A 12,500-nucleotide genomic window follows, 5' to 3' on the forward strand; every position below is an offset into this window, starting at 1 on the left:
GACAAGGGGGGGGGGGGGTGAAGAGATTATTCAAATCGAGCTCTCCGCGTAAATCAGGTGTTCAAAGTGAAACAAGTGAGGAAACAGCTGCTGGGGTTTGTGATGATTGCTGCTTTTCTGAGACTGTGGAGAACAGCGACCCACACAAACCCTGGCAGCTGCTTCTTCACTTGGAATGGTAAAGTAGCCTGAAAGATCCGAACAATCGGTTTGTGCAGCTCTAACACACGCAGACACACACACACACACACACACACACACAGGGCACTATTCACAAGCCATTTTAATTTCCTTGGTGTATTTCCCTTCCCTATTTCATGATGATCTCTGTCAGTGTGGGTGGTTCTGGGTTCTCATCATTTCTCTAAGCCTGCCTCCCTCGCTTGGAGCTGCTGTAATCTTGTCTGGAGAATCGTAAATGCCGGGACAGAGCAGGTCTCATCATGCCATTTAAATCATGAGATGATACAGCAGTGTAAACTCTGCCAGCTCCACTACCTCCACACAGACAGAGAGCAGCTTGTTAGGAGCTGTGATTACCGTGCCCGGGGGGCTGGTCGAGTTCTCTCTGTGGAGGATCGCCACCTTGTCGTCACTGGAGAAATGACCGTACACCAGGTCCCACTGTGAGAGAGAGAGAGAGAGAGAGAGAGAGAGAGAGAGAGAGAGAGAGAGAGACAGAGAGAGAGAGAGAGAACACACCATTACAGCCACTCTGGTCACATGACCAAGCCAGCCCTGCAGGAGTCTGCTTGAGCTCACCGGACTCCACAAGGTCTTGATTTGACCTCCCTAACTCCCAGAAGACTGTCAACGTGGCACAGCCAGGCTCCCCTGCCGGCATGAAGCACCATGCATTTACCATACGAGCCCCTTGGGTATCTACCTGCAGTCTACGGTGATGGCGATGTGACTAAAGCCTTACCGTGCTGTTAGCCTGGCCACGCCTCCCCCTGCGCAACACCCGCAGCACGCTCTGCTGGTTACTCTTCAACTCCAGCCAATGAAGGTGGAGTTCATGCAGCCTAAGAGCAACTGAGGAGAGGGGAGAGAGAGAGGGGGAGGGAGAGCGAGGGAGGAGGAGGAGAGGGGGAGAGAGAGAGGGAGGGGAAGAGGAGAGGGAGGTGGCGGAGAGCGGAGAGAGCGGCGGGGGCGGGCGTGGGAGGAGGGAGGAGAGGGAGAGAGAAAGAGAGAGAGAGGGAGGGAGGGAGAGGGAGGGAGAGCGAGAGCGAGGAGGAGGAGAGAGGGGGGAGAGAGAGAGGGAGGGAGAGCGAGGGAGGAGGAGGAGAGGGGAGAGAGAGAGAGGGAGGCAGGGCGAGCGGAGGAGGAGGAGGAGGAGGACGCGGGGGACGAGAGCCGAGGAGGGAGGGAGAGAGGCGGAGGAGGAGCGAGGGGGATCGAGATGAGGAGGAGCGAGGGGGAGGAGAGAGCGGAGGGGGGGAGGAGAGAGAGGGAGGAGGGAGGAGAGAGGAGGAGGAGGAGGAGAGGAGGGGGAGAGCGAGGGACGGCGGAGAGGGGGGAAGGGAGAGAGAGGGAGGAGCCGAGGGCGAGTTGATAGAGGAGGAGGGAGGAAGAGAGATGGAGAGAGCGAGTGAGAGAGAGGGAGAGGGAGAGAGAGAGAGAGAGAGAGAGAGAGAGAGAGAGAGAGAGAGGAGAGAGAGAGAGGAGAGAGAGAGAGAGAGGGAGGAGGAGAGAGAGAGAGGGAGGGAGAGGGAGAGAGAGAGGGGAGGAGGAGAGAGGAGGAGGAGCGGGAGGAGGAGGGGAGAGAGAGGAGAGAGGGAGAGGGAGAAGAAGCGATGCGGGAGAGAGCGAGGACGAATGGGGAGAGAAGAGGACGAGGAGAGGGGAGAACTAGAACGGAGGGAGGAGGAGGAGAAGAGGGGGAGCGAGAGGGGAGAGAGAGGAGGGGGAGGAGGAGAGGAGAGAGAGAGGGAGAGAGGGAGGGAGGGGAGAGAGAGGAGGGAGGAGGAGGGAGAGGGAGGAGAGGAGAGAGAGGGAGAGAGAGAGAGAGAGAATGGAGGAAGGAAAGGATGAAGGAGAGGAGCCGGCGAGGGAGCCGGCGGGGGGAGGGGCGAGAGGAGGGGAGGCGGAGAGAGAGGAGGGAGAGAGGAGAGGAGAGAGAGGGGAGAGAGAGGAGAGAGAGAGGAGAGAGGGAGGGGAGAGAGAGAGAGAGAGGGAGGAGGGGAGAGGGAGAGGGAGAGGGGAGGAGAGAGAGAGAGAGGGAGAGAGGAGAGGAGAGAGAGAGAAAGAGAGAGAGAGAGAGAGGGGAGAGAGAGGAGAGAGAGAGAGAGGGAGAGGGGGAGAGAGAGGGAGAGAGAGCGAGGAGGGGAGGGGAGAGAGGGAGAGGAGAGGGGGGAGAGAGAGAGAGGGAGGGGGGAGAGAGAGAGGGAGAGAGAGAGGGAGAGAGAGGGAGAGAGGGAGGGAGAGAGAGAGAGAGAGAGAGAGGAGGAGGAGGGAGGGAGAGAGGGAGAGAGGGAGAGAGAGAGGGAGAGGAGAGGGAGGGAGGAGGAGGAGAGGGGGAGAGAGAGGGAGAGATGAGAGAGGGAGGGAGGAGAGAGGAGAGAGAGAGAGGAGAGAGGGAGGAGAGAAGGAGGAGAGAGAGAGGAGGAGATGGGCGAGGAGCGAGGGACGAGGAGGAGGGGGAGCAAGGAGGAGAGTCGGAGGAGAGAGCGAGGGACGGAGGCGGATGGGGGGGAGAGAGAGGGAGAGGAGAGCGAGAGGAGGCGGGGCGCGAGAGAAGAGAGCGGGAGAGAGACGGGAGGCACGGAGGAGAAGGACGCGAGGAGGCGAATGGGGGAGAGAGGGGGGGAGAGAGAGGCGGAGAGAGAGAGAAGGAGGGAGAAAGGAGAGGGGGAGAGAGGGGGAGGAGAGGGGAGAGAGAGGGGAGAGGGGAGGGGGGAGATGAGAGAGAGGGGGAGAGAGAGGGAGAGGGAGAGAGCGAGGAGAGAGAGGAGAGAGAGGGGGAGAGGGGCGGGGGAGCGCGAGCGGGAGAGGAGGGGGGAGGGAGAGGAGAGAGAGAGGGAGGAGAGGAGAGGAGGGGAGGGGGGGAGGAGAAAGAGAGAGAGGGAGAGGAGAGAGAGAGGAGAGGAGGGAGAGGGAGAGGAGCGAGAGAGAGAGGGAGGGAGAGAGGAGAGAGGGAGAGGGAGAAAGGGAGAGGGGGAGAGAGAGAGAGGGGGAGGAGAGAGAGAGAGAGCGAGAGGGAGGAGAGAGGGAGAGGACGAGAGGGGAGGTGAGAGGGATGGGAGGGAGAAGAGAGGAGGGAGGAGAGAGGAGCTAGAGCGAGGGAGGCGAGAGGGAGGAGAGAAGGACAGAGGGAGAGAGGGAGATAGAGAGGGAGAGAGGAGAGAGAGAGAGAGAGAGGGAGAGAGGGAGGAGAGAGGGAGAGAGAGGAGAGAGAGAGAGAGAGAGAGGGTAGGGGGAGAGAGGGAGGAGGGGGAGGGAGAGGGAGAGAGAGGAGAGGAGGGAGAGAGAGGGAGAGAGGGAGGAGAGAGAGGAGGAGAGAGAGAGAGGCGAGGAGGAGGGAGAGACGAGAGGGGAGGAGGGAGGAGAGAGGGAGAGGGGAGAGAGAGGAGAGAGAGAGAGAGGGGAGGGAGAGAGGAGAGAGAGGGGGGAGAGAGGGAGGAGAGGGGTAGAGAGAGGGGGAGAGGGAGGGAGAGGGAGGAGGGAGAGGGGAGAGAGAGAGAGGAGGAGGGAGAGGGAGGAGGGAGAGGGGGAGAGAGAGAGGGAGGAAGATGGGAGAGAGAGGTAGGAGGAGGAGAGAGGGGAGAGAGAAAGGAGAGGGGGAGAGAGAGGGGGAGGGAGAGGGAGATAGAGGGGGAGAGAGAAGGAGGATAGAGAGATAGAAAGAAAAAGAGAGGGAGAAGAGGAGGAGGTAGAGGAGAAAAGAGAGGGAGGCAGGCAGACGGGGAGAGAGAGGGAGAGAGTGAGAAACCAGTAAATACAGGTTTGTCCAAAACAAGTGCTCAAGTGAACGCCAATGAACAAACCAAAATTAAACCACATTAACTGCAAAACAACACTTGAAACCAAACATTGTGTGTGCTGACAGACACCTGGCTCTCAAACACCACCTCATCTACTCTCCCACTGTGAACCACAAGAGGGAGACTGAGCCCCGACACACAGCTCCAGCCAAACCTGTGAATCCTCGCTGTCTACACAGTCTCCTCCTTGTATGAACTCAGTGTGGGTGACAGGTAAGCCAAACCTGCCCGTCTAATCGAAACTACAGCATCTATAACAATGAATACTTACCCCTGGTGTCCAGTCGAACCCGGGTCCTCACACACGCAGTGCACGGCTGGTCAGGCTGGCAGAGCTGCACGGTGGACAGGGAAAGTTCTGGGGTCCGGACTGTCCCGGTCCGATTGGGCTGAACCAGAGAGTTCCCTGAGAAACAACAGACTGGCTTCAGAAGGGAGGAGTCTCAGCATGCAGAGTGGACCCTGTCTGTGAACCCTGCCTTCCCAAGTGCACTGCCCCGAAATCATCGGAGTGCACTTCCCTATAATGAGCACACCAGCTACCCTACGAGATTACCCACAGTAACAGCACAGCATGGTATAGGACAGGGAAGCATTGCAAAGAACAGCAAGGAATGGTAAAGCACATCAATAAACAATGCAAGCCAGGGTAAACTATGAGGTAAAACTGCAAACATAGCGTGCAGAAATACCCCGGTAAATGTCTAGAAAGGTTTGCATGATGTCCACGCCCCCCCACCCTATAGAGAAGTATACAGTGTTGTTCTTTCATGCCCCCTAGCTACACTACAATTCTACTTTCTCACACCCTCACCCACTAGCCCATGACAAGTGCATTTTTCAGCAATTAAAAAAAATAAAATAATCACAAAAAAATGACTCACCATATATTCCAGGGCTCTGTAGAGAGAGAGAGAGAGAGAGAGAGAGAGAGAGAGAGAGAGAGAGAGGGGAGGAGAGAGAGAGCAGAGAGTTAGAGGAGAGGCAGTGTTAGTCATCTCTATCAGTGCTCTCTTCGAGTTGACGGTACAGATTAACAGTCTGTAATCCCTGACATGCGGAATACATCACTCACCTTGCAGAGGAACACATTCGCAAGGATATTAAATAACAGCCTGGATCTCTGTGAGTGTTACAGCCTGTAGGCCTGTGAATCTGAATGTTGCGATTCACAGAAAGAGCACAAAAGAGCTTATTGTGCACAAGTGGGGCTCTGTGATTCACAGAGGTGATTCCACATGGAAAACTGTGAGTCACCGTCACCGACAGGGAGGGGGGGTGTGGGTGCTAAAAACAACCATACATGGAAAATAAATACTTCTAGTATTCATACTGCACCACAGGGTTCCATATAGCACGTACTGTAAATGACGTGTACATTAGTTAACCCTAAACAAAGTTACCCCTATAGCTGATTCTGTAACCAGGAGCAGAGAACACAGGTGGAAATGAAGTGCAGATAGACTCAGAACAGATGGGAGGAGATTCTTCTTCACACAGAGAGTGGTGAGGGGATGGAATGGGTTTCCTAGTCATGTTGCTGAAGGAGACTCTTCTTCACACAGAGAGTGGTGAGGGGATGGAATGGGCTACCTAGTCATGTTGTTGAAAGGGACACTTCTTCACACAGAGTGTGGTGAGGGGATGGAATGGGTTACCCAGTCATGTTGTTGAAGGAGACTCTTCTTCACACAGGGGTCTCTCACCAGGGGGGATGGAATGGGTTACCTAGTACATGTTGTTGAAGGAGACTCTTCTTCACACAGAGAGTGGTGAGGGGATGGAATGGGTTACCTAGTCATGTTGTTGAAGGAGACTCTTCTTCACACAGAGAGTGGTGAGGGGATGGAATGGGTTACCTAGTCATGTTGTTGAAGGAGACTCTTCTTCACACAGAGAGTGGTGAGGGGATGGAACGGGTTACCTAGTCATGTTGTTGAAGGAGACTCTTCTTCACACAGAGAGTGGTGAGGGGATGGAATGGGTTACCTAGTCATGTTGCTGAAGGAGACTCTTCTTCACACAGAGAGTGGTGAGGGGATGGAATGGGCTGCCTAGTCATGTTGTTGAAGGAGACTCTTCTTCACACAGAGAGTGGTGAGGGGATGGAATGGGTTACCTAGTCATGTTGTTGAAGGAGACTCTTCTTCACACAGAGAGTGTTGAGGGATGAGAGAACGGTTACCCGTCATGGTCAGTACTCCCCTACTTACCCAGGAGAAGGAGATGGAAATGGCTCTACCACCTCCCCTTGAAGGAGACTCTTCTTCACACAGAGTGTGGTGAGGGGATGGAATGGGTTACCTAGTCATGTTGCTGAAGGAGACTCTTCTTCACACAGAGAGTGGTGAGGGGATGGAATGGGTTACCTAGTCATGTTGCTGAAGGAGACTCTTCTTCACACAGAGAGTGGTGAGGGGATGGAATGGGTTACCTAGTCATGTTGTTGAAGGAGACTCTTCTTCACACAGAGAGTGGTGAGGGGATGGAATGGGTTACCTAGTCATGTTGTTGAAGGAGACTCTTCTTCACACAGAGAGTGGTGAGGGGATGGAATGGGTTACCTAGTCATGTTGCTGAAGGAGACTCTTCTTCACACAGAGAGTGGTGAGGGGATGGAATGGGTTACCTAGTCATGTTGTTGAAGGAGACTCTTCTTCACACAGAGAGTGGTGAGGGGATGGAATGGGTTTCCTAGTCATGTTGTTGAAGGAGACTCTTCTTCACACAGAGAGTGGTGAGGGGATGGAATGGGTTACCTAGTCATGTTGCTGAAGGAGACTCTTCTTCACACAGAGAGTGGTGAGGGGATGGAATGGGTTACCTAGTCATGTTGTTGAAGGAGACTCTTCTTCACACAGAGAGTGGTGAGGGGATGGAATGGGTTACCTAGTCATGTTGCTGAAGGAGACACTCTTCTTCACACAGAGAGTGGTGAGGGGATGGAATGGGTTACCTAGTCATGTTGTTGAAGGAGACTCTTCTTCACACAGAGAGTGGTGAGGGGATGGAATGGGTTACCTAGTCATGTTGCTGAAGGAGACTCTTCTTCACACAGAGAGTGGTGAGGGGATGGAATGGGTTACCTAGTCATGTTGTTGAAGGAGACTCTTCTTCACACAGAGAGTGGTGAGGAGATGGAATGGGTTACCTAGTCATGTTGCTGAAGGAGACTCTTCTTCACACAGAGAGTGGTGAGGAGATGGAATGGGTTTCCTAGTCATGTTGTTGAAGGAGACTCTTCTTCACACAGAGTGGTGAGGGGATGGAATGGGTTTCCTAGTCATGTTGCTGAAGCAGACTCTTCTTCACACTAGAGAAGTAGACTCTTCTTCACACAGAGAGTGCTGAGTGAATGGAATGGGTTACCTAGTCATGTTGTTGAGGCAGAATCACTGGGATCCTGCAGGAGATCAATCAGCTACTAGGAACCGGACAAGCACTTACAGGTCAAACGACCTCCTCTCATTTCTAACTTTTCTTATGTTCTCATATAAAAGGAGTCTTGTATAGAAGTTTATGCAGCCTATGTAACAGGGGCGGAGGCTTGGTGCAAACCTGCGACACAGATGAATTCGATGAATTGGTAGCTACAGTTCAGGATGAAGGACAATGTGATAGTGTTCTCTCTGGGGCAGCTACACAGGATTTGCATATGCAGGCTCTCTTAGCACCTGTGTCAGTTTATCAAGCTGGAGCCTATTGAAGAGCTCTCTCCTGAAAACAACAGACCTGTATTCACAAACATTGTACTCCTCTCATCTTCACTGCCCTCCTCTCATCTTCACCGCACTCCTCTCATCTTCACCGTGCTCCTCTCATCTTCACTGCCCTCCTCTCATCTTCACCGCGCTCCTCTTATCTTCACCATGCTCCTCTCATCTTCACCATGCTCCTCTCATCTTCATCGTGCTCCTCTCATCTTCACCGCGCTGCTCTCATCTTCACTGCCCTCCTCTCATCTTCACCGCGCTGCTCTCATCTTCACCGCACTCCTCTCATCTTCACCATGCTCCTCTCATCTTCACTCTGCTCCTCTCATCTTCACCGCACTCCTCTCATCTTCACCGCACTCCTCTCATCTTCACTGTGCTCCTCTCATCTTCACCGGGCTGTTCTCATCTTCACCGTGCTCCTCTCATCTTCACTGCTCCTCTCATCTTCACCGTGCTCCTCTCATCTTCAATGCCCTCCTCTCATCTTCACCGTGCTCCTCTCATCTTCACTACGCTCCTCTCATCTTCACCGTGCTCCTCTCATCTTCACCGCGTTCCTCTCATCTTCACCATCCTCTCATCTTCACCGTGCTCCTCTCATCTTCACCGCGCTCCTCTCATCTTCACCGTGCTCCTCTCATCTTCACCGCGCTCCTCTCATCTTCACCGTGCTCCTCTCATCTTCACTCTGCTCCTCTCATCTTCACCGTGCTCCTCTCATCTTCACTGTGCTCCTCTCATCTTCACTCTGCTCCTCTCATCTTCACCGTGTTCCTCTCATCTTCACTCTGCTCCTCTCATCTTCACTGCCCTCCTCTCATCTTCACCATGCTCCTCTCATCTTCACCGTGCTCCTCTCATCTTCACTCTGCTCCTCTCATCTTCACCGTGTTCCTCTCATCTTCACTCTGCTCCTCTTATCTTCACTGCTCCTCTCATCTTCACCGTGCTCCTCTCATCTTCACTCTGCTCCTCTCATCTTCACCGTGCTCCTCTCATCTTCACTGTGCTCCTCTCATCTTCACCGTGCTCCTCTCATCTTCACTGTGCTCCTCTCATCTTCACCGTGCTCCTCTCATCTTCACCGCGCTCCTCTCATCTTCACTGTGCTCCTCTCATCTTCACCGCGCTGTTCTCATCTTCACCGTGCTCCTCTCATCTTCACCGTGCTCCTCTCATCTTCACTCTGCTCCTCTCATCTTCACACTGCTCCTCTCATCTTCACTGCCCTCCTCTCATCTTCACCGTGCTCCTCTCATCTTCACCGTGCTCCTCTCATCTTCACCGCGCTCCTCTCATCTTCACCGTGCTCCTCTCATCTTCACCGCGCTCCTCTCATCTTCACCGTGCTCCTCTCATCTTCACCGTGCTCCTCTCATCTTCACCGCGCTCCTCTCATCTTCACCGCGCTCCCCTCATCTTCACCGCGCTCCTCTCATCTTCACCGTGCTCCTCTCATCTTCACCGTGCTCCCCTCATCTTCACCGCGCTCCTCTCATCTTCACCGTGCTCCTCTCATATTCACTCCGCTCCACTCATCTTCATCTCCTCTTATCACTGTGCTCCTCTAATATTCATTGTCTTTAATGAAATACAGACTTGCTCTACAATACATCAACGACAGTCTGAAACAGTTTGCTGAGTTCTGGGTTACTGAAACCTCATTTATTTAATGAAACCCAGATCTGTAAAAGCAGCTGGCAGCAAGGAAATCTGCGGCAGAAAAGCCAGTGGTGCCAGACTGTCGTTTAAATATTATGAGCAACACTTAAAGATGCTTTAATACCCTTATCTAGATTATTAACTTCACTGTGTTAACCCTTAGAAAAGCGGAGATTTCTTATTTACACACAAGTTTCAGGAATATCAAAATGTCATGTAATGTTTTTATTCATAAAAAGAGGGGGGGGGGGGGGAATCTTTAAAATCCTCCTCAGTTAAGCTTTGTGAATGGAGCCTTTAGCTTCAGATTGAAAGCTACAGCAACAGAACTCCCCAGTACCACTGAATTAACTACCAATGCAATAACATGAATACTCACCATGCTACTGTAATCACAATGGTGATAATAATTATTATAGGCTAGTTCAGTTCGTGACGCTGTTTTCCCAGCTCTCGCACTCAATTACAGGGGAGTGGGCGTGGAGGTTATGACTGGATATTTGTTTGATGACAAGAAACCCCAGCACGGGGAATTTCAGATCATTATTGCCCACAGTTTCAGGGTAATTTGGCAGTTTAATATTCTTACAAATCAGCGGGTAATTGCCATACTTATTTTATTTATCCGTTGTTTTCTTCTTTTTTTTTATATCGACCCCGTTGGTCTTTGCACTTCACTTGCACGACGTGTTGCAGCTGTTTGAGTGAACTCAGTGGGTTAGGGGAAGTTGCAACGCCACGACTTGCAGATTGCATTATATCCTGTAGCTCGTGATATAGAGAATGGAAACGTGGGGCACAATTTCAAGGCGTTTCCGACACTCTATAAACTGCTACTTTTTTTTTTTTTAAAGAGCTGAGACGCCTGTTCATTTTACACAACTAGAACCGAAACCGAATAGCTTAGTTACATGTTTCAAATTTCCTTCAGAACATTAACGGGATAACACTATGTAACAGAATTTTTGCTCCTGGGTAGTAAGTGTTATTTCCTAATTGCTTATGCCTCAAAAGTAAAGAAAATGGCTTTTATTCCCCACAAACTTTGCTTTTGTGACCAGGACAGTGATATTTCAAAATATCACTATTTCCAATGGTAAAACGGGCAAATGTGTGTCTTTTCGTTCACATAAAGTCAGAAAAAAACAACATATGAATCCAAATTAACATGTATTTATACTAAAGTAATACAAAAATGACTACAAAAGATTTAGAAGTGAGTAGTTTTTCGAGATTTACGATTATACTGTATTACTCACTTCTAAATCTTTTGTAGTCATTTTTGTATTACTTTAGTATAAATACATGTTAATTTGGATTCATATGTTGTTTTTTTCTGACTTTATGTGAACGAAAAGACACACATTTGCCCGTTTTAACATTGGAAATAGTGATATTTTGAAATATCACTGTCCTGGTCACAAAAGCAAAGTTTGTGGGGAATAAAAGCCATTTTCTATACTTTTGAGCCATAAGCAATTAGGAAATAACACTTACTACCCAGGAACAAACAAAACAAAAAAAAAATTGTTACACGGTGTTATCGTCTCCTTTCAAAAAATGGGAGTTTACTCCATTCGTTAACGCTTTGAAAATACGACCCACGTCACGTCACAACCCCACACGCACTGACCCCAGGAGATCAGGGCTCTCAGTTCTGATTTTTACCTGCCGTTTAAATGTATAAACCCAGTGTTTACTGAAACGATTCGTCAGTTTACTGCATTTAACACAGTGCCTTACATTGCATTCTATTACACAGCAGAAGTAGGAGGAGTGGCAAACACTGTTGCAGCAGCAAAGGTCATTCAAAATGATCTAGACAAGATTCAGAACTGGGCAGACACGTGGCAAATGACATTTAATAGAGAAAAGTGTAAGGTACTGCACGCAGGAAATAAAAATGTACATTATAAATATCATATGGGAGATATTGAAATTGGAGAAGGAATCTATGAAAAAGACCTAGGAGTTTTTGTTGACTCAGAAATGTCTTCATCTAGACAATGTGGGGAAGCTATAAAAAAGGCTAACAAGATGCTCGGATACATTGTGAAAAGTGTTGAATTTAAATCAAGGGAAGTAATGTTAAAACTGTACAATGCACTAGTAAGACCTCATCTTGAATATTGTGTTCAGTTCTGGTCACCTCGCTATAAAAAAGATATTGCTGCTCTAGAAAGAGTGCAAAGAAGAGCGACCAGAATTATTCCGGGCTTAAAAGGCATGTCATATGCAGACAGGCTAAAATAATTGAATCTGTTCAGTCTTGAACAAACAAGACTACGTGGGGACCTAATTCAAGCATTCAAAATTCTCAAAGGTATTGACAGTGTCGACCCAAGGGACTTTTTCAGCCTGAAAAAAGAAACAAGGACCAGGGGTCACAAATGGAGTTTAGACAAAGGGGCATTCAGAACAGAAAATAGGAGACACTTTTTTACACAGAGAATTGTGAGGGTCTGGAATCAACTCCCCAGTAATGTTGTTGAAGCCGACACCCTGGGATCCTTCAAGAAGCTGCTTGATGAGATTCTGGGATCAATAAGCTACTAACAACCAAACGAGCAAGATGGGCCGAATGGCTTCCTCTCGTTTGTAAACTTTCTTATGTTCTTAATGTTAGACCATACAGTGGAAATACATGGGAGAATAGAAAAAAGAAATATATAGCACAGGGAATTCTGTGTGTTTTATATATTGCAATAATGCAGTGAGAGGTCCCGATACTGAAGCACTAGTCTAACTAGTACTGAGGTACCCTTAGCAATGGTCACCACAGTATCTGTTACAGCTGGCATGTGTTTCTCATGGTTACACTATGCGGGTCCCACAGTTTACCCTGCGTCCCATGCCGCGTTATTCTTTACAATGCGTGCCTGTGCTTGAACATACTTTGCGATACTTTTACCATGAGAGCTTTTTATAACTAATTGACCATTTTTTTGTATTATTTTTAATATGCCTTACCGTTCTCTGTTTTTCATGCTGCTTTTTCACTGGGCTTTATTACACTTCGACAGCGTGTGCGGGTCACTTTGATAAGGGTGGGGTCTGGGTACAGCAGTGTATAATATTAACAGTAGAGTACGCTTCAATCGCACAGCAGTTATCACACCGGAATGTGAAAACGTTCCCC

General features: G+C 50.0%; 1 protein-coding gene across 1 annotated transcript in view; it reads right to left on the reverse strand.

Annotated features, from left to right (window-relative positions):
• The window catches only part of LOC121298364 (interleukin-17 receptor E-like), a gene marked incomplete at its 5' end in the record, with an annotated part of 24,963 nt that overhangs the window by 11,894 nt on the left and 569 nt on the right, over positions 1 to 12,500 (reverse strand). Inside the window, 4 exons of the mRNA XM_041225472.1 lie at positions 541 to 624; positions 926 to 1,035; positions 4,255 to 4,389; positions 4,868 to 4,883. Coding sequence (XP_041081406.1) covers positions 541 to 624; positions 926 to 1,035; positions 4,255 to 4,389; positions 4,868 to 4,883 — 345 coding nt within the window. The remainder of the gene's footprint in view (positions 1 to 540; positions 625 to 925; positions 1,036 to 4,254; positions 4,390 to 4,867; positions 4,884 to 12,500) is intronic.

This window comes from Polyodon spathula, chromosome 23 (genome assembly GCF_017654505.1).
Source record: "Polyodon spathula isolate WHYD16114869_AA chromosome 23, ASM1765450v1, whole genome shotgun sequence".
Taxonomy (NCBI): Eukaryota; Metazoa; Chordata; class Actinopteri; order Acipenseriformes; family Polyodontidae; genus Polyodon; species Polyodon spathula.